Source organism: Miniopterus natalensis, chromosome X (assembly GCF_054644295.1).
Source record: "Miniopterus natalensis isolate mMinNat1 chromosome X, mMinNat1.hap1, whole genome shotgun sequence".
Classification (NCBI taxonomy): domain Eukaryota; kingdom Metazoa; phylum Chordata; class Mammalia; order Chiroptera; family Miniopteridae; genus Miniopterus; species Miniopterus natalensis.
The window spans coordinates 58,071,111-58,092,950 of NC_142103.1; the positions used below are offsets into that span (position 1 = coordinate 58,071,111).

A 21,840-nucleotide genomic window follows, 5' to 3' on the forward strand; every position below is an offset into this window, starting at 1 on the left:
GGTGGCTGAGAGCAGACATACCACCAGAACGGTAAAAAAGCTTTGGTGGCTGAGAGTAGACAAACGACTGCAAAGGGTAAAGCTTTTCCTCCAGTTCCCAAACAATAGTTCCTGAGATTCTTATTCTTGTACTATCCTCCCGTAAGCTGTTCTTCCTTCCCCCTCAGGTCTGTGCCCTGCCCAGGATACCTAGTGAGCTGAACCAGCCCCTTTCCAGCTGTGGGAGTGCTCCTAGCCTGCAGGAGACATAGGCATGTTCCGCCCCTCCTTTCCCAGTTCTGGTTGGCAGATCTTACAGGCAGCTCAGTTCAACTGCTCCACAATGCAGACACAAATCCCAGCCCTTGTTGGTCTGTCTCCTCAGTGCAAGCCAGGAATGTGGATGCCTGTTCAGCAATCAAAAACACACAAAGCAGCAACCACGAAGAGAACCCACCATGTGAGGTCATGGCGCCTCAGTACCTCGGAGCCAAGCAGGATGGGTTACAAAGTTAGCCCCATGCAGGTCTCCTGCTCAGGTGATCTCAGAAAAACTGGGGCAGTTCCATGCATGCTATTCTGTCTCTTCAGAGCAGGTTAAAAGTCTCCAATGCACTCCACTAGCAGCTCTGGCAGTTGGAGACCTGATCCGCCCTGCTGGGAGCTCTGGTCCCTCTCTGGTGGCAGGAGTCCTAATCCGCTGTTCTGGCTGCTTGGGTCCCTCTCTCTGTTGGTGGGAGGGCTCTTCATGGCACAACAGAGCTCAAATGCTTTCTGGGGTTCTACAGAATGCCTTACAGGAAAGCAGAGGCTCGCTGTAGGTCACTGCTGAGTGCAGTCCTCTGACTCCTTTCTATTTGGAAGCGACACGGCAGGACAGGCTTTTCTGCAGTCAGCACCCAGGATGAATCTCTCCTGTTTGCGATGCCGCCATTAGTCTCACTGTTTCACTGGGAAGGCTCAGCCCCCTTTTCACAGGCACACTATACCCTTGGCTCCCTCTGCCCAACGTGCTTCGGCTCTCCTTCCCTTCTCTTCTGTTCCAGGTTTTAGATCACAGATTTTGGATTCCAGTCCACACGCCCAAGGTGAGGCAGCTTTGTAGCCTCTAACCTTAGGCTTTGCAACTGAGCGCTGGCTTCAGGGATGACTCCCACTTTCTAAGCTCCCCCTCTCTTACCAGACTCGATGTCTCTTCAGTGCTCCTTACTCAAATTATGTCCGACAAGGTATATTTCCCTTGTTTTTCCAAGCTGGCTATGCATTATTTTTGCTGTAAATCCAGTCCATGGCTGGAAGCAAGAGTGCTGTGCTTCTTGTCAGAGTGCTGCCATCTTCCATCCCCTTTAGTACCAGGCTATTTTTATTATAGTCGCTGTGTGGTATAACTTGATACCTGGTAGTGTGATCCCTCCAACTTTGTTCTTTCTCAAGATTGCTGAGGCTATTGGTGGTCTTTTCTGGTTCCATATAAATTTTTGGTGTATTTGTTTTAAATCTGGGAATATGCCATTGGTATATTAATAGAGATTTCATTGAATTGTTTTGGGTAGTATGAACATTTTAATGATGTTAATTCTTTCAATCCATGAACACAGTATATTCTTCCACTTGTTTATATCCTCCTCTTTCTTGTTGCAACATCCTGGAGGGTGCTTTGGTTATTTTCCCATAAGATCAGGAGGCACAGAGAGTCCTAAGCAAGAAGAACCCAAAGAGGCCCACACCCAGACACATCATAATTAAAAAGCCAAAAATTTAAGACAGAGAGAATCTTAAAGGCATCAAGAGAAAAGCAATCTGTTACCTGCAAAGGCGCTCCCATAGGGCTGTCAGCTGATGTCTCATCAGAAACTCTACAGGCCAGAAGGGAATGGCATGAAGTGTTCAAGGTAATCAAAAGCAAGGATCTGAAACCAAGACTACTCTATCCAGCAAGGCTATCATTCAAAATAGATGGTGAAATAAAGAGCTTCCCAGAAAAAAGAAAAAAAAAAGGCTAAAGCAGTTTACCACCAGCAAACCATCATTGCAAGAAATGTTAAAGGGGACTGCTGTAATTAGACGGATACTTACCAGATGTAGAAGTGGTTAACCTCTGAAAAAGGGACTGGAACAGGGAATGTCAGATTTATCTTTGCTACATGCATTTTTTTATTTAAAAATTTTTGAAGTTTTAAATTTTAGAATATTCATACTGTTATATTTACCATCTTAATGATTTGTAAGTGTACAGTTTACTGGTGTTAAGTACATTCATATTTTGCAGCCAATCTCTAGAACTCCTTTTATCTTATAAAACTGAAACTCTGTATCTATTTAACAATAACTCCCTATCCCACCCTCCCCCCGCCCCAGCTCCTGGCATACACCATTCTACATTTTGTGTCTATGAATTTTACTGCTCTAGGTACCTCATATTAGTGGAAACATATTGTATTTGTCTTTTCCTGACTGGTGTATTTCACTTAATGACCTCAAGGTTCATCTGCGTTGTAATATGTCAGAATTTCCCCCTTTTATATTTTTAATTAAAAAATTTTTGGTTATAACAACACAAATTTATTATTCAGTTCTGTACTCCAGAAGTATTACATCTAACGAGGCTAAAATATAGGGGTTGGCAGGGCTAGTTTCTTTCTGGAGGATCTAGGGGAGAATCTGTTTCCTTGCCTTTTCCAGCATTTATTTTTATTTTATTTTACTTTTTACTTATCTTTATTGTTGAAAGTATTACAAATGCCCTTCTTTTCTCCCCATTGATCCCCTCCACTCTGCTCACCCCCTCCATGCCTTCACCACACTATTGTCTGTGTCCCTGTGTTATGCATATGCGCATATAAGTTCTTAGGTTTTTTCTCCCCACCTCCCCCTACCCACACCTTCCATTGAAATTTGTGTCTATTTCATGCTTCTTTGTCTCTGGATATATTTTGTTCATTGGTTAATTTTGTTCATTAGATTACACATATGAGTTAGACTATGTGATACTTGTCTTTCTCTGACTGGCTTATTTCGCTTAGCAAGATACTCTCCAGTTCCACTATGCTGTCTAAATGGGTAAGGGCTCCTTTTTTACAGCTACATAGTATTCCATGGTGTAAATGTCTGAGAAGATCCTTGATATGATTCTGTCTTCTTGAATTTGTAGAGACTTGTTTTGTGTCCTAACATGTGGTCTGTCCTTGACAATATGCTATGTGCACTTGAGGAGAATGCATATTTCTGCAGCTTTGGAGTGAAATGTTCTGTTAATGTCAATTAAATCCATCTGATCTAGTGTGTCATTTAGTCACTTTCCTTGTTGATTTTTTTGTCTGGAAGATCTATTGTGTAGTCAGTGAGGTGTTAAAGGCCCCTACTGTGACTATATTGCTGTTGATATCTCCTTTAAATTCCTCCAGAAGCTTTTTTTTTTTTTTTCTTTCAGTGGTGTGAGTCTTTTATTCTGAGGTGGGACCCTTGTAGACAGCATATATTTGGGTCTTTTTCTTATCCGTTCAGCTACCCTGTGTTTTGATTTAATCTATTTATATTTAAGGTTATTATATTTAGGTACTTATCTATTGCCATTTTATTTCTTTATGCCTGTGTTTCTCTTTCTATTTCAAATTTTTATTACAGCAGTCCCTTTATCATTCATTGCAATTATTGCAATGCTGGTTTGGTGGTGATAAACCCCTTTAGCCTTTTTTTTTTTTTTTTTTTTTTTTTAGTCTGGGAAGCTCTTTATTTCACCATCTAATTTGAATGATAACCTTGCTGGATAGAGTAGTCTTGGTTTCAGATCTGTGCTTTTCATTACATTGAATACTTCATGCCATTCCCTTCAGGCCTGTAGAGTTTCCGATGAGAAATCATCTGACAACCTTATGGGAGCTCCCTTGTAGGTAATAGATTGCTTTTCTTCTGCTGCCTTTAAGATTCTCTCTTTTTCTGGAATTTTAAATTATAATGTTTCTGGTTGATGGACCTCTTTGGGTTCTTCTTGCTTGGGAATCTCTGTTCCTCCTGAACTTGTGTGACTTTTTCTTTCATCAGGTTGTGGAAGCTTTCTGCCATTATTTCTTCAAAGAGCTTCTCTAACCCTTGCTTACTTTCTATATCTTCTGGCACTCCTATGATGTGAATATTATTTCATTTTATGTTGTCCCACAGGTCCCTTAAACTGTCCTCCTGTTTTTTCTTTCTTTTTCTTTTTCATTCTCTGATTGAGTGATGTTTTTTCTACTCAGTCTTCTAATTTGCTGATCCAGTCCTCAGCTCCCCATAATTTGCTGTTTATTCCTTCCTATGTACTTTTTATCTCTAGTATACCATTCTTAATTTCCTTCGTAGTTTCCATTTCTCTTGTCATGATATTGAGCATCCTCATAATTAGTAGCCTGAACTCTATATCTGATAGATTGCTTATCTCCACTTCATTTAGCTCTTCTTCTGGAGAATTCTTTTGTTCTTTCACTTGGGGCTTATTTTTTTGTCTCTCCATTTTGGCTGCCTGTTTGGATTTGTATTAGGTAGATCTTCTAGGTTTCCCAGTCTTTTGGATGGTCTCTGGTGCAGGCCAGTGTCAGATGCTGTTTGTGACTGGCCTTGAGTTCCAATTTTGAAGTCTTAAGCACTTCACAGTTTGTGGTTTCTCTGCTGAGGCTGAGTGTATTTGGAAAGGACCGAGATGAACACCAAGATCTGCTTTTCCAAGTCCTCAGGCTGTAGAAACCCATAGAGTAGGGTGAGAGGTTTTCAATGGGTTGGGCAATGCTTTCCTCTAGACAAAAGCTCCTTGGATGCTAAATGTCTGCCTGAGAAAGATGTTCTCTGTATGGGGGAATGACTTAGCACAGAAACCCAGATAGCTGCCTTCTGAGCTTCCCCAAACCAGCACCCCTGGACTTTCCTCCCACCGCTCTAGTCCACTCTGCCCTCCCTCCATTGAATCCCAAGATGAGGGCTACACAGGAAACTTTGTGTGTTTGTCCTTTAAGAGGGTCCCTGCATTTCTAGCCATCTCTTCTTGGCAGACAGAAACCCCACTGCTTTTCAGAGCCAGATGTTTTGTGGGAACCTTTTTCAGTTCTGGTGCCCTGGTCTGGGAAGCCCAGCCTGGGATTTAGGCCCCAGAGTTCTCAGTGGGAAACCCCCATGGCTGAGATATCCCTCCAGACCTTTAGCTGCTGCCTGTGGGAGCCTAGTCAGTCCTCTGGCACCTCCACACTTCCTACCAGTCTCTATGTAGTCTCCACTTTAGGTCTTTGGTTATGAGGGTGCAGGATGGTTTTTCTATATTTTAACTGTAATTCCAGTTTGTTCCTGGGAGATTGTCAGCCTAGCTTTCACTCAAACCACCGCCATCTTGGAATCGCTTCCATTTTCCAGCATTTGATGCCACCTACATTCCTTGGCTTATGGTACCCTTCCTCTTCCTCCTCAAAGGCAGCAATGCCCATTGAATCTCCCTCAGCTCTCATTATTGGGACACTCAGAATTTCTTCCCCGAATAATATTCCATCGTTTGTGTATATTACATTTTGTTTATCCATTCATCTGTCATAGGAGACCTGGGTTACTTCCACCTTTTGGCTATTGGGAATAATGCTGCTATAAACATGAGTATACAAATGATTCTTTGAAACACTGGTTTCAGTTATTTTGGGTTTATATTCAGAAGTAGAAGTACCAAATCATATGGAAATTCTGTTTATAATGTTTTAAAGGAATTACCATACTGTTTTCTATAGTGGCTTCACCATTATACATTCCTACCAACAGTGCACAAGTTTTCCAATTTTTCCACATCCTTTACAACACTTGTTGGGGGGTTTTGGAGTTTTTTTGTGTGTTTTCTTTTACAATAGCCATCATACTGGGTGTGAAGTGGTAACTCATTGTGGTTTTAATTTCCATTTCCCTAATGATTGGTGATACTGAGTATCTTTTCATGAGATTGTTGCCATTTGTATATCTTCTTTGGAGAAGCATCTAATTAGATTCTTTGTCAATGTTTTTATTGTTTATTTTTTTGTTAAATTTTAGGAATTCCTTATATATTCTGGGTGTTAACCCCTTATCAGATACATGATTTGCAAATATTTTCTCCTAATCCATAAGTTGCCTTTTTACTCTGTTGATTATGTCCTTTGATGCACACAAATTTTAAAGTTTGATATAGTTCAACTTCTCTATTTTTACTTTTGTTACTTGTGATTTTGGTGTCATATCCAAGAAATCATTGCCAAACCCAGTGTCAGGAAGATTTCCCCATATGTTTTCTTCTAAAAGTTTTTATATTTTAGCTCTTCTGTTAAGGTCTCTGATCCATTTTGAGTCCATTTTTGTATATGGTGAATGGTAAAGATTCAGTTCTATTCTTTTACATGTGTATACCAGCATCATTTGTTGAAAAGGCTGTTCTTTCCTCCATTGAATGATCTTGGCACCCTTGTGGAAAATTATTTGACTATATATACAGGAATTTATTTCTGGACTCTCTGTTATATTTCTTTGGTGTATATGTCTGTCTTTATGCCAACACCGTACTGTTTTGATTACTGTATCTTTGCAGTAATTTTGAAATCAGGAAGTATTGATCCTCTAGCCTTGTTCATCTGTTTAAGAACTGTTTGGCTCTTCAAGAGTCTCTTGAGATTCCATATGAATTTTAGGATGGAGTTTTCCATTTCTGTAAAAGATATTATTGGGATTTTCATAAGGATTCCATTAAATCTGTAGATTGCTTTAGGAGTATTGACATCTTAACAATAAGTCTTCCAATCTGTGAATTGTTAGAATTTTTAAATAATCAAAATGTAGTGGTATTCAAGCAAAATAGAGACAGATTCATAGATAGAGAGTAGGCAGACAGCCCGGGGGGGTGGGATGGGAGCTGGGTGGAGGGATTAAGCAAAAAAGAAAAAAAGAGAGAACTCATGGACATGGACAACAATGTGGTGATTGTGGGAGTGGAGAGGGATTGGCAGAGGTGGAACAGGGCATAGAGGGATGAATGGTGATGGAAAAAATAAAATTTTAAAAAGGAAAATAAACAAGGAAAAAATAAGGGGTTGTTGGCAGAGGGAACTGGTAAATTTCTTTTTTCTTGTAGTTTTATTGAGATATAAATGATATCCAGCACTGTATAAGTTTAAAGACATATAGCATAATGACTTGAGAAGGTGGTCAAAAGGTACAAACTTCCAGTTATTAGATAAATAAATACTAGAGATGAACTGTACAACATGGTGACTATAATTTACACAGCTGTAGGTGTATTTGAAAGTTGCTAAGTGAGTAAATTCTAAAAGTTGTCATCACAAGTGTCTGGTAAATTTCTAATGTCAGTTCATGTATCTTCACTGGATCTCATGATCCAGTTTTTCTAAATTAGCATCATGAGAAAAAGCATAAATGAGATATTAGGAGAGAGATGACTATCTGACTATAGGTGTTCATGAAAATAAAATATTTGTGGCTTAATAAATTAAACAGAAATTGAATTAAATGGTTTATTTTGACAATTAGGCTTATTTAGACATTTAATGATATTATTTAAGTTCAGATATAGTTTTATCTTGATTCTTTTGCTCATACTCAAATAATCTTTAGTCCCATTGATTAAATAACCAGTTATTCTATTCACACCACTTACAACTTTGTTTCATTGAACAGAGAATTTGCTGGGTTTCATTTCCTGAAAATTATCTGTGAACATTTTAAGTCATCAGAAAATATTGGAAAGGCTTTATTGCTCCACTTTGACATACTTTTACAAAGGAAGGAAGAACTGCTTGCCAAGGTGAAGATTGAAGAAATTATTATAGGTCAGTAGGATTTCTGCATATGTTTTAGAAAGGTATTTAATATGCATGTAATTCTAAGGTAGATGTCAGAACAGTAGCAAAATACTCAGGTCAATAGATTTTTTTCCCCTCACTTCTTTTTTCCCTCCTCCCTAATAACCTTTGACTATAACACCTCAGCTATCCAGATTCCACTTGATTGGCAAGCTAAATTGAGAAACTAAGAAAAAAATAACAAAACATCAAGAAAACCAGACGAATGCCTGAGCTTAAAACTCATGTACAGTGGAAAATTGTGATGTTAGAAGCCTAATTTCATGTTTCCAGTTTGATCTCAAATTAGCTTTGTAACTTTGGGAAAGTCAGTATCATCTTTGGATCTTGTTTTTTCCCAACTATGAAATGAAGGTTGTCAACTATAATTCCTGGTTGTTAACTTCTTTTTAGCAGCGGCATCCTTTTGTGATGCAATCTTAAATGAATCCTGTCCTAAATAAAATACACTAGAGTTGCTCTGATTAAAGCAGAGATGTAGAGTCAAATCTTAGCATTCCCCTACCCACCACCTCTTTGTAGAATCCTATATCCCGAAGAACACAGATAGTATAATCCCTTTCTTAGAAAATTCTTACCCCAATCTCTTCTTCCAACTCTACACATATATAGAAATATAGTTGCTAAATGTAAACACTGGGATTTATTCTGAGTGGTGGCATTTTAGGTGGTTTGTTGCTTTCTTTATATTTTACCAGATTGCTTGAGTTTTATAAGCATGTATCATGTTTTTATAAAAACATAGTTAGTGATAATTTTTTTAAAAGAATACTTTGTTGATTTATAAAGGGAGAAGGGAGAAAAGAGAAACATCGATGTGAGAGTATAACAACAATTAGCTGCCTCCTACACGTCCCCTACTGGGGACTGAGCCTCCAACACAGGAATGTGCCTGACCAGGAATCAAACCAGCAACCTCTCAGTACACAGGATGATGCCCAACCAACTGAGCCACACTGGCCAGGGCTAGTTATTGATAATTTTTTAAAGGAAATCTTTTGATAAGGTAATCTCTAAGAGCATTTTGAACTCTAGATTCTATGAACCATATTTTACTGATGACACCCTCACTCCAGACCCTTATTAAGAACCTAGTTATTTTTAGGCCCAATTTTAATAAGCTTTGTCACCTGGTTTTTGCAACCCTTAGCATTTTAAAAAATATGTTTTTTATTGATTTTTATGGAGAGAGGAAGGTGTGAGGGAGAGAGAGAGAAACATCAATGTGAGAGGGAAACATCAATTGGCTGCTTCCTTATGACCCTTATCAGAGATCGATCCCGCAACCTGGGCATGTGCCCTGACCGGGAATTGAACTGGCAACCTTTCAGTGCAAGGGACGATGCCCAACCAGCTGAGCCACATCGGCCAGGGCCAACCCTTAGCATTTTAATGGAAGCATGTTAAAAAGAGTGAAAGGGTCTACAGAGAAATATATGGCTAACCTGACCATAAAATAGGAAAAAAAATCTCTACAAATTTTATAAAACAGTTTCAAACATTAAAAAATATATAATAATCAATATTATACTCTGTAGTAATTACCTAAGGCATCACTGTGATATATTAATAGTACAATAAAATACAGTATTTGTTAGTGTTGTTGACTTTGAATGGTCAATCAAAGGTTAAAATGTGCTTTAGAAAACTAGAAAATATGTTTAGAAAAATATAATTCATAAAACATAATTTTAGAAAAATTAAGAATGTAATGAAATGATTTAGACTTTTTAAAATAAAAAATGTTTTATGTTTAATAAAAGTAAACTGTCAGCCAACTAGAAAACTTGGTTATCCAGAATAATTTTCCTAAGATTACAATTAGGAAATCTTAGTTTTATCGTGATATCTGATTATACACTTATACTCTCAAAGTATTATAACATTTTAAGTAGATACATTAAGTAGCTTTTTACTTTCATGTGGGTATTTTTAACTAAGTCATAGCACAAACTACTGCTGACTAGGCTTGGGAGTCAGAGACTCTCAGTGTTCTAATGAAGACTTTGCGGTAATTGATAGTGCCAAAGGGGTGAAAGAGAAGTGGGTATAAGATTATATTATTGTTTTAAACTTTACCTTAATGTGTGCTAATATATTTGAACCCTGTAAATGTCTAGACAAGAAACGATCAGACACAAGTTACAAAATAAAGTTTATGTGTAAACATTGTCTTAAAGTATTTTACAAAGGCTTTAAGGTATAATTGGCCTTTCTTGTGAACTTGATGTGATCTGGTTAGTACATAATAAACACTTCTTAATGATTTTTAGCACTGCTGCCTGTTCATTCACAATAACATTAAGACACCAGATGATGATCAAATTTGGGACATGAGAAATACATTAAGTAAAGAGAAACTAAGCTGGAAAACTTGTCACAGATTGATGGGTGAATTACTATGAATCTGTCAAATTCTGATTGTATTATATAATCAATTTTGTTAGTAAACCTAAAATTGATGATGAAAACCTGTCTAAATGTGATTGTTTGTAGCCATTACTCAAATATTATAGGTTCTGAATATAGTTAGTTCTTTTATTTAATGTAATAGATTTTTATTCTTGTTTCTAGATCTTGAGGTTGTTTTTGTTTTTTTCAGGCCAGCAAACAGGAAGACCGCTGACAACAGAATTAGTAGGCTATTTACACAACATTCTGTGGAAAAAAGCTTACAGAAGTTTTGAGGTTTGGGAATAATGCATTTTCATTCTTTATATTCTTTCTCACCCCGAACAAATGAAACAGTATGTTGACTATAAAAATCATAGAGCATCAAATATTTTAATAATCTCTATTTATTAAATATTCATAATGTAGTGTTAATGGGCATTGGACAGGAATTTATTTTAAAATACTAAGATGTGATTCATCCCCATTGGGGACTTACAATGTAGGCAAATGACATGACTGATATTAAGCTCTAGGATAATTTATTTTAACACGAGGAATGAGAAACTCTGGGTGGGCTTATTCCCTTTAAAATTTGTAGTGCGAAAGACACAGGCCTTTTAGGGCAGTGAAAATACTTTGAATGATACTATGATGATAGATAGATGTCATTATACAATTGTCTAAACCCATAGAATGTACACCAGGTGTGAACCCTAATATAAACTATGAACTTTGAGTGATTGTGATGTGTCAGTGTAAGTTCATTAGTTGTAAGAAATGTACCACTCTGGTGGAGGATTTTTAATGGAAGAGGCTATACCTGTGTGGGGGTAGGGGGTTCATAGCAAATCTCTGTACATTCCTCTCAATTTTGCTGTGAATCTAAAACTGCTCTTAAAAAAAAAAAACACTTTAAAAAGTGGTGGTGCAGTAAAAAAATACAAAAAAGTGGTAATATATTTTCTCTTTACAAACCAATCCAGGTTTACTGTAGAAAATTTTGGAACTACAGATTGTTGGTAGGTTTTTAATTTATTTTTATTTTTATTTAGTTAGTTAGTTAATCCTCACCCAAGGATTTTTTCCCCATTGCTTTTTAGAGAGAGTGGAAGGGAAGGAGGGAGGGAGGGAGGGAGGGAGGGAGGGAGGGAGGGAGGGAGGGAGGGAGGGAGGGAGAAACAAGCCCTAGTTGTAGGCTTAATCCCCAGCTGGAGGTGTGCAAGAGGCAGCTTTCATGTGAGAGAGATACAACTGATTGCCTCCTGCACATGCCCAACCAGAGCCTGGGGATCGATCCTGCAACCCAGGTACGTGTCCTTGACTGGGAACCAAACCCGCAACCCTTCCGTACATGAGTCAACACTCTAACCACTAAGTTACACCGGCCAGGGCCAGATAAGGTTTTTAAAAGTATATTTATTTGTAATGTAATCACTGGTAAAAAATTTTGTGTATTTCCTTCTAATCTTTGTGTGCATTTGTGTGTCTGTGTGGGAATAAAAGGGGTATACTGTTTAAGAAAATTTATGGTGGATTTCAACTTCCAACCAAGATGTAACAGAGACCAGATTTATGTTTTTGCCTACACCTTCTCCCCCCAAATAAAACAAGACAAACAAAATACATGAAAAATGGTTTTTAAGACACTGGATATCAGACAACAGAGAGTGATCTCTGGGTGATAGGAAATAAACAAGGTGAGCACTGCAGTTGTGCAACTTACTGCCTTTACTTTCCAAGCTGTAGTATAGGAAGAGGAACTGAAGTGGATCCTTGCAGGCTTTCTAATTTGAAGAGATGGAGCTGAGTGTCTGGGAGACCAAAGCAGCTAAAGTTTATAGAACAGAATACCAGAGAGGAGAGCACAGAAAGCAAACCCCAGCAATCAGAGTCATCCTCTAGTGTTTAGCAGAGTACTGATCAGGACATATAGAATAAAAATATCTGAAGCCAGGGGAATAACCATCTAAAATTATTAGAGGTACCCTGGCTGGTATGGCTCACTTGGTTGGGCATCGTCCTGTATACCAAAAGGTTGCTGATTCGATTTCCAGTCAGGGCACATGCCCTGGTTGCAGGCTTAATCCCCAGTTGGAGGTGTGCAAGAGGCAGCTTTCATGTCGATGTTTCTCTCTTCTCCCTTCCTCTCTAAAATTTAATAAACTATTTTTTTAATATAATAAAATAATTAGAGGTAACAGTGCCCGGAACTCACACAATTCTGGGAATAGAGCCTGTTCATACCAGCCAGACTAGAAAACCTCTAATCCATGGAGCACTGGGTAGAGAACTCAGAAGATTGTTGTCTTAGCAGCAGGGAATCCTACACTGTGCACTGCTTCAGACCTGCCTAAAAATCAGAAAAGTATGACCTGAAAGGATCAAATTGATCCAAAGGAACTTCATTTCTTCCCAGAGTAGAGGTCAAGAATACAAATCTGTCAAGCACACAAGAAGGTAAAGTTCACAATGTTCATCATCCATTAAATTACCAAGCATTCAAGAGGCAGGAAAACACAACTTATATTAAAGAGAATGGGCAATCAACTGAAACTGACACAAAAATTAGCATTAACAGAGGACATTAAAAAAGCTCTTACAGTTGTATTCCATATATTCAAAGAGTTGAGTAAAGCAATGGGAGATTAAAAAAACAAACATAAAAAACAAATCCAGCTTCTAGAGCTGAAAACTATGTCTAGGTTGAAAAAATAATATTGGATAGTACTAACAGATTAGATATTACAGAAGAAAAGAGTAGTGAACTTGAAGGCATAGCAATAGAAGCCATCCAAAATGAACTACATAGGAAAAAAATAAAACTAAAAAAAAATAAAAAATAGAAAGAACATCAGCAAGCCCAGCCAGGTGTGGCTCTGTGGTTGAGCATTGACCTAGGATCCAGGAGATGGTGGTTTGATTCCCAGTCAGGGCACATGCCCAGGTTTCTGGCTTGGTCCCCAGTTGGGGGCGTGCAGGACGCAGCTGGTCAATGACTCACTCTCACCACTGATGTTTCTCTCTCCCTTCCTCTCTCTGAAATCAATTCAGATATATTAAAAACAAAAAAGAACACATCAGTGAGCTACAGACATTCTTCAAGTAGCTTAATATATAGGTAATTGGCATCCTCAAATGCGGAGAGAGAGAATAAATATATAAAAATTAGTGATTGAAGCCCTGGCTGGTTTGGCTTAGTGGTTAGAGTGTTGGCCCACCAACTGAAGGGTCTCAGGTTTGATTCCAAGTTAAGGGCACATACCTCACTTGTGGTTCGACCCTGGCCGTGGTTGGGAAGCATGCAAGAGACAACCAATTGATGTTTCTCTCATGTCAATGTTTCTCTCTCTCTCTCTCTCTCTGCCCCCCGCCTCCTCCTTCCCTTCTACTCTCTCTAAAAATCAATGGAAAAAATATCCTCAGGTGAGGATTAGAAAAAATTAATGGTCGAAAACTTTTGAAACTTAAGAAAATTATAAACACACAGAGTCAGAAAGCATAGAACACAAAACTACACCAAGGCACATAATCAAATTGTTCAAAATCAGTGATAAAGAGAATATTTTAAAAGCAGCCAGGGAAAAAGGACACCCTGCATACAGAGGAACAAATTAAGGAGAACATCAGAGTACTGAGTAGAAGCAGTGCAAGCAAGAACACAGTGGAGCAGTAACTTTAAAATAACTAAAGAAAAAACTATCAAACTACAATTCTATACTTAACGCAAATATTGTTTATAAATTAAATTAATTTGTAGGAATGTAAAATAGTGCAGCTACTATAGAAAGCAATATGGTGATTGTTCGAAAAATTACAAAATAGAAATACCATATGATCTAGTAATTTAATTTCTGGGTATTTATCCAAAAGCATTGAAAACAAGATCTATAATCCAAAGAAGGATACAAAATAAAATTATAAAAATATTTAATAAGCTAAAAGAAGGCATAAAAAGAGGAAAGAAGGAATCCATTTAGATGGGACAAATAGAAAACAAATACCAAGATGATAGTTTGAAATCTTAGCATATACAAAATCACATTAAATGAAAATGATCTCAATATCCCAGTGAAACGGTAGACATTGTCAAATTGGATGAAAAAGCAAGGCCCAACTTTATGTACTACTTAAAAGATACATACTTTAAATATGAAGATACAAATAGAATACAAGCAAAAGAATGAGATAAATATAGAGATAAGATTATTCTAAAATTTACACATAAAAGCAGGGGAATGAAAATAGCTAAAACAATTCTGAGAAAAATATAAAGTAGAAGGAACCAAATATCTAGACTGTGTGGTATTGTCGGAGAGATCAACTTAACATAATAAAGAACGCCAAAATAATCCCATAAAAGCATGCTCAACTGATTTTCAACAAAGCGCAAAAGTATTCAATGGAATAAGAATAGCCTTTTCAACTAATGGTGCTGGAGCAATGCACACCCACAGATAAAAAAGTTAATCTTGACACAAATCTCACATTTTACACAAAAATTAATTTAAAATGGAATTAATGAAAAAACTGGAAAATTTAGAAATACATAGAAATTAAACTTTTGAACAACTGATGGACAAAAGAAGAAATCAAAAGAAAATTAAAACAACCTTGAGACAAACAAAAATGAAAACACAAGATACCAAAACTTATGGGATGCAGCAAATGTAGTTGTAAAAGGGAAGTTTATAGTGATAAATATATAAATTAAGAAAAAAGGAATATCTCAAATATTGCAACTTCATACCTCAAGGAACTAGAAAAAAGAACAGACTAATCCCAAAGATGGCAGAAAGAAGGAAATAACCAAAATCAGAGCATAAATAAATGAAATAGAGACCAGAAAAACAATAGAAAATGTAAAGAGACTACTATGAACAATTATATGCCAACATATTGAATAAACTAGAAGAAATGGATAAACATACGACTTACCTAGACTGAATCATGAAGAAATAGAAAATTTGACTAGGCCAATAATGACTAAGGAGATTGAATAATTAATTTAAAATTTCCCAGCAAAACAAAAACAACAACAAAAAATCCCAGTACCAGATGGTTTCGCAGATGAAGTCTACCAAACATTTGAGGAAGAATTAATGCCAGCCCTTCTCTCCTTTTATATTAATTTTTAGAGAGAGAGGAAGGGAGGAGAAGGGAGAGAGATAGAAACATAGATGAGAGAGAATCATCGATTGGCTGCCTCCTGCATTTCCCCTACTGGGGATGGAGCCCGAAACTTGGGCATTTGCCCTGACTGGGAATTGAACCAGCGATCTCTTGGTGCATGGGTTGATGCTCAGTGACTGGGCGACACTGGTTGGGCTTAGTCTTTCTCAAACTCAAGCTTATAATCAGACACTTCCAGACTCATTTTATGAGGCCAGCATTAATCATACTGATACTAAAGCCAGACAGGACACTAAAAGAAAAGACAACTGTAGAACAATATCACTAGTGAACATAGATGCAAACATCCTCAACAAAATACTAGCAAACTGAATTCAACAGCATATTAAAAGGATCATACACAGCAATCAAGTGGGATTTATCCCTGGAATGTAAGGATGGTATAACCTATGCAAATCAATAAATATGATACACCACATCTAACAGAATGAAGGATACAAAATATAGTCACCTCGATAGGTGCAGAAAGAAAAGCAAAAGACGACATTCTTTCATGATGGAAACTTTCAACAAATTAGGTATAAAAGGAATGCACCTCAACAAAATAAACACCACATATGACAAGCCCACAGCTAACATCATGGAATGAGACAAGGGTGCTTATCCTCACACTGCTATTCAACAAAGTACTCAGCATTCTAACCGGAGCAATTAGGGATCCAAATTGGAAAGGAAGAAGTAGAATTTTCTGTTTGCAGATGACATGATCACATATATAGAAGACCTTAAGACTGCACCAAAAAAACCCTGTTAGAACAGATATACAAATCAATAAAGTTACAGGATATAAAATCAACATACAAAAATTGTGTTTCTATACTCTTAACAGTGAAATATCCAAAAAAGAAACTAAGTATACAATCCCGTTTATAACAGTATCTAAGACAGTAAAATATTTAGAAGTAAATTTAACCAAGGAGACATTGATGAGAGAAGTTGAAGAAGGCACAAAAAGTGGAAAGATCCCATGTTAATGGATTGGAAAAGTTAATATTGTTAAAATGACCGTACTATCCAAAATGATCTCCAGGAAAACCTGCCATTTGTGACAAAATGGATGAACCTGGAGGACATTATGCTAAGTGAAGTAAGCTAGACATAGAAAGACAAATATTGCATGATTTCAGGTATATGTGGAATTTTATTTTTTATTTTGTTAATTCTCACCCAAAGATATTTTTTCTGCTGACTTTTAGAGAGAGTGGAAGTGAGGGAGGAGAGAGAAAGAGAGAGAGATTGATGTGAGAGACACACATTGATTGGTCGCCTCCCGCATGTGACTCGACTGGGGCCAGAGATCAAACCTGCAACCCAGGTACTTGTCCTTGCCTGGAAGTTGAACCCGCGACCCTTTGGTGTGTGGGCTGACACTCTAACCACTGAGCCACACTGACCAGGGGTATATGTGGAATTTTAAAAAGCCGAACTCATAGAAACAAAGTGGAATAGTGGTTGTCAGGGTTTGGTGATTGGGGAAATTGGGGATATGTTGGTCCAGGAATACAAACTTTAAGTTATTAAGTGAAAAAGTTATAGAAACCTAATACAGTGTATGGTGTCTGTAGCTATAATAATGTATTATGTAATTGAAATGTGCTAAAAGAGTAAAGTTTAAGTTTCCCACCACAAAAAAGGGGGTAACTAGATGAAATGATGTATATGTTAATTAGCTTGATTGCGGGGAACATTTCACAGTGTATATGTATATCAAAATGTCTTGCTTTATACCTTAAGTTAAACTACTACAAAATAGAATGGTATTTTTTTTTTTTTTAGAGGGCCTGTATTTCTTTACAGAGTTGATGAAAAAGTACTTCAGAATTTCTTCCCCTATTGAGTCTTTTTCATTTCCCTCATTTTCCAGTCTTGCAGAATAATTTCTTAAACTCCTACTTCTAACAACTGGAGAAGAATGTAATCTTAATTCTAAATAGTCAAAGGCAGTGTTGTACCTACTTAGCATAGTTGTTTCTAGTTGAAGAGTGTATCTTTCTCCCTTTAGGTCCTAATGACACGTGCTATTCCTTGAGAAATGTGAAGCTTCTTTTTTTCTTTTTTTATATTATTTTATTATTGTTATTCATTTAATTTTATTTTTTTAATTTTTTAATTTTATTTTTGTTTAAAATATTACAGATGTCCCTTTTTCTCCCCAGTGACACATTCCATCCCATCCCATCCCCCTCCCCAGTCCCTCTCCCCACCATTGTGCCTGTCCTCTAGGGTACAAGGGACTCATTTATATCTTACCTTGGTGTGTATGAGCAACCTGAATTTTCTTAGCTTAAAAAAGTCATCCAGGTTATTTCTGTTAGATTTTCCCCATTAGCTTGCTATCATTGAAAAATTTAAAGTGCCTCAAAAGTAAAAAAATATTTTTGTACAAAAATATAGTAGCATTTAATTATAACAGCGAAAAACCTGGAAATTAACTAAATAGCAAACATTAAGAAAACTTAATTGAATGTTATGTATTCCTTAAATTGACAACTGTGAAGACTAAATAGCAACATAGATTAATATTTATAAAACAAATTTAAATGGAAAGAATAGAACATGAAATTCTAATATACACTATGATTACAACTATATAAGAATGCAAAAGGATAAAGTTAAAATGGAATGTAGAAAAAGAAAACACCTGTATTAGCATGGTGAATTATGGCTGTTCTCTTGAAAATTTTTTATCATTGTTGTTTTAACAACTTTTAAATTGTATTTAGGGTTTTCTAGTGTGGTTCACCATCCTCTCAGGCTCTTCAGCCCATTTTTATAAAAAAATTTTTTTTCTAAGCTCTATTGCGGTATAATTGACAAAATTATAATTAAGTTATAATTAAAATGTACAATGTGATTATTTAATTTGATATACATATACATCATAAAAGGGTTCTAACAATTGATTTAATAAACATATTTACTTTTTTTTTTTTTTTTTTTTTTTTTGGTGAGAACACTTCAGGTCTACTCTCTTAGTAAAATTCAATCATACAATTCAGTATTACCAGCTCTAGTCACCATGTTATACATTAGATCTTCAGACTTATTTCACTTCAAAACTGAAAATTTGTACCCTTTTACCAGCCTCTCCCCATTTTCTCCATCCTCCAACCCCTGGCAACCTCCAGTCTGCTCTATATTTCTATGAGTTAGATTCCACACATAAGTGATACCATGTACTGTTTGTCTTTCTCTTTTTGTCTTATTTCACTCAGGATTATGTCCGCAAGTTTCATTCATGTTATCACAAATGGCAGTTTTCTCTGTTTTATAGCTGAATAATACTTCATTGTATATATGTACTGTATTTTCTTTATACATTCATTAGTAAACAGATACCTAGGTTGTTTCCATACCTTGGCTATTGTGAATAATGCTGCAATGAACATGGCAATACAGATACCTTTTTGAGATAATGATTTCATTTCTTTTGGATATATACCCAGAAGTGGGATTGCTACATCACATGGCAGTTCGATTTTGAACTTATTGAGAAACTTCCATACTATTTTCCATAAGTGACCATACCAGTTTTCATTCCCACCATCAGCATACAAAGTTTCCCTTTTCTCCACATCCTCACTAGCATTTGTTATCTTTTATATTTTTAAAATTTATCTTTATTGTTGAGAGTATTACAGGTGTCCCATTTTTCCCCCCCAATTGACCCCCTCCACCTCGCTCCCACTCCCTCCCCAGGCCTTCACTCCATTACTAACTGTGTCCGTGGGTTATGCATATATGCATTTAACTTCTTTGGTTAATCTCTTCCCACCCTCCACCCCCCTTCCCTCTTTCCCCTGAAATATGATCATCTGTTGCATGTGTCAGTGTCTCTGGATTTATTTAGTTCGTCAGATTCTTTTGTTCATTAGCTTCTTTTTAAAGAAGACTCTTCAACTTTTCCTGTAGTGCTGGTCTGGTGGTGATGAACTCCTTTAGCTTTTCCTTGTCTGAGAAGCTCTTTATCTGACCTTCAATTCTAAATGATAGCTTTGCTGGGTAGAGCAATCTTGGTTGTAGTTCCATGTTTTTCATCACTTTGAATATTTTTTGCCACTCCCTTCTGTCCAGCAAAGTTTCTGTTGAGAAATCAGTTGACAGTCGTTTGGGTGCTCCCTTGTAGGTTACTAACTGCTTTTCTCTGGGTGCTTTTAAGATTCTCTCTTTGTCTTTAACCTTTGGCATTTTAATTATGATGTGTCTTGCTGTGAGCCTTTTGGGTTTGTCTTGTTTGGGACCTTCTGTGCTTCCAGGACTTGTGAGTCTATTTCTTTCCCCAGGTAGGGGAAGTTTTCTGTAATTATTTTTTCAAACAGGTTTTCAATTTCTTGCTCTCTTTCCTCTCCTTCTGGCATCCCAATAATACGAATGTTGGGCCTTTTGAAGTTGTCCCAGAGGCTCCTTATACTATCTTCATATTTCTGGATTCTTTGTTCTTTTTGCTCTTCTGGTTGGGTGTCTATTGTTTCCTCATGTTCCAAATTGCTGATTTGATTTTCAGCGACCTCTACTCTACTGTTGATTCCATATAAATTATTCATTTCTGTTTGTGTACCCTTCATTTCAAATTGGTACTTTATTATACCGTCAATTTTCTCAGTTATTTCCCTAATAGTCTGCTTAAACATCCTTATAAACAAAATTCTGAACTCTGTATCTGTTAGCTTGCTTAGATCTATTTCATTTAGTTCCTCTTCTAGAGATTTCTTCTGTTCTTTCCTTTGTGACATGTTTCTTTGCCTCCACATATTGGCTGCTTCCAGGTGTTTGTTTCTATGTATTAGGTAGAGCTGCTATGTCTCCTGGAACTTGTAGAGTGGCTTTGTATAATAGGTGCTCTGTAGGGCCCAGTGGCTCAGCCTCCACAGTCACCTTATCTGGGCCTTCTAGGTGCTCCACTATGTGAGCTGTGTGCACTGTCCTGTTGTAGTTGAGCCTTGGTTGCTGTTGGCACCACTGGGAGGAATTGACCCCCAGGCCAATCAGCTGTGAGCACCAGCTGCAACTACAGCCAAAGAGCTGCTGTGCTGGAGACACCCCTATGGATCAGAATTTACTTCAGTAGAGCTTTGGTGTTCACCAAGTGCACACCTTGAGTGTGTCACTCATGGATGTGGTAGGGTTGTAATCTAGTGTGGTAGAGTCTGACCACCAGGTGCACTCTGTCTGGTGCCTCTCTGGAGGTTCAAAGTCAGCCTCGGGCAGTGTCTTGCCCAGGGCCACCCAGCATGAGCTACACAGCAAACCGTAGTTGGCTGCTACTTGTGCTGGGCTTCGCATTGCCCAGGAAAGGCCAAGCTATGAGCCAATGCAGGCTGCCTCTAGAGCCAGGCCTGGGGCCACTTATCAAGCTGGATGGGGCACGCTGCTGCTTGTTTGAGAGATTTTAGGGAAGTCCTAAGCATGAGGCTCTAGAGGCCACTTGCAGAGAAAAGCCACTGGAAATGGCCTGGATGAGCCTGCAGGTGGGTAGGGGCGGGGCCTCCGGGAATCACGGGGCGGGGCCAAAGGTGTGAGTCAGGTGCTGGCGATTCAAACATGGCTCCTGCCTGCCAGCTGTGTGCGAGAAGGGCTCGCGAAATGAGCAATGGCCTCTGCCAACTCTTCTGCCTGGGAGAAAGCCACCCCTCCACCTCTCGCCCCAATTTCAGGCAGGTTAGTTCCTCCCCAAATGTCCCACGATCCTCTCAAGCTGTTGCCCGGCGCTGGGCTCAGAGGGAGCGTCCGAGTGAGTCCATGCGCGGGCCCTTTAAGAGGAGCTGCTGGGGCTCCCGCAGCCTCCACGACCCTCAGCGACAGTCCCTGCTGGTTTCACAGCCCAGAATTGTGGTGACGTCTCTTCCCGCCCTGGATCACTGGGCTGGGGGCCTGATGTGGGGCTGAGACCCCTCACTCCTCCGGGAAACCTCCACCACCGAGATTCCCTCCCGGGTTTAAACTTCGGCACTAGGTGTGGGCCCGCGGCGAGTCTCCGATCCAGCCCCGATCCGCCCGCGTCTCCGCCCCTCCTCCCGGTCTCGATGCTCCTTCAGTTCCCCGGTTGTAGGGCTTCTGTTCAGCCAGATCTTAGGAGGCTCTGAGTGATGGTGGTTCTGTATTTTAGTTGTAATTTTGATGTGGTTGTGGGAGGCGGTGGGTGCAGCTGTTACCTATGCCACCATCTTGTTTCTTTATCTTTTATCTTTTTGATGGTAGCCATTCTAACAGGTATGAGGTGATATCTTTTTGTGGTTTTGATTTGCATTTCTTTGGTTATTATTGATGTTGAATACCTTTTCACGTACCTATTGGCCATTTGTATGTTTTCTTTGGAAAAATGTCTATTCAGACCCTCTGCCCTAAAAAATGTTTTTTGCTATTGTGTTGTAGGAGTTCCTTGTATATTTTTTAATATTAACCCCCTATTGGATATGTGGTTTGAAAA

General features: G+C 38.1%; 2 protein-coding genes across 2 annotated transcripts in view; both read left to right on the forward strand.

Moving 5' to 3' along the window:
- Window positions 1-21,840, forward strand: part of TEX11 (testis expressed 11) — a 160,885-nt gene that overhangs the window by 138,606 nt on the left and 439 nt on the right. The window contains exons 8-9 of the mRNA XM_087813373.1: window positions 7,645-7,796; window positions 10,432-10,517. Coding sequence (XP_087669499.1) covers window positions 7,645-7,796; window positions 10,432-10,517 — 238 coding nt within the window. The remainder of the gene's footprint in view (window positions 1-7,644; window positions 7,797-10,431; window positions 10,518-21,840) is intronic.
- The window catches only part of LOC107532900 (testis-expressed protein 11), a 77,966-nt gene continuing 66,555 nt past the window's right edge, over window positions 10,430-21,840 (forward strand). The window contains exon 1 of the mRNA XM_087813374.1: window positions 10,430-10,517. The gene's annotated coding sequence lies outside the window, so the exon portion shown is untranslated. The remainder of the gene's footprint in view (window positions 10,518-21,840) is intronic.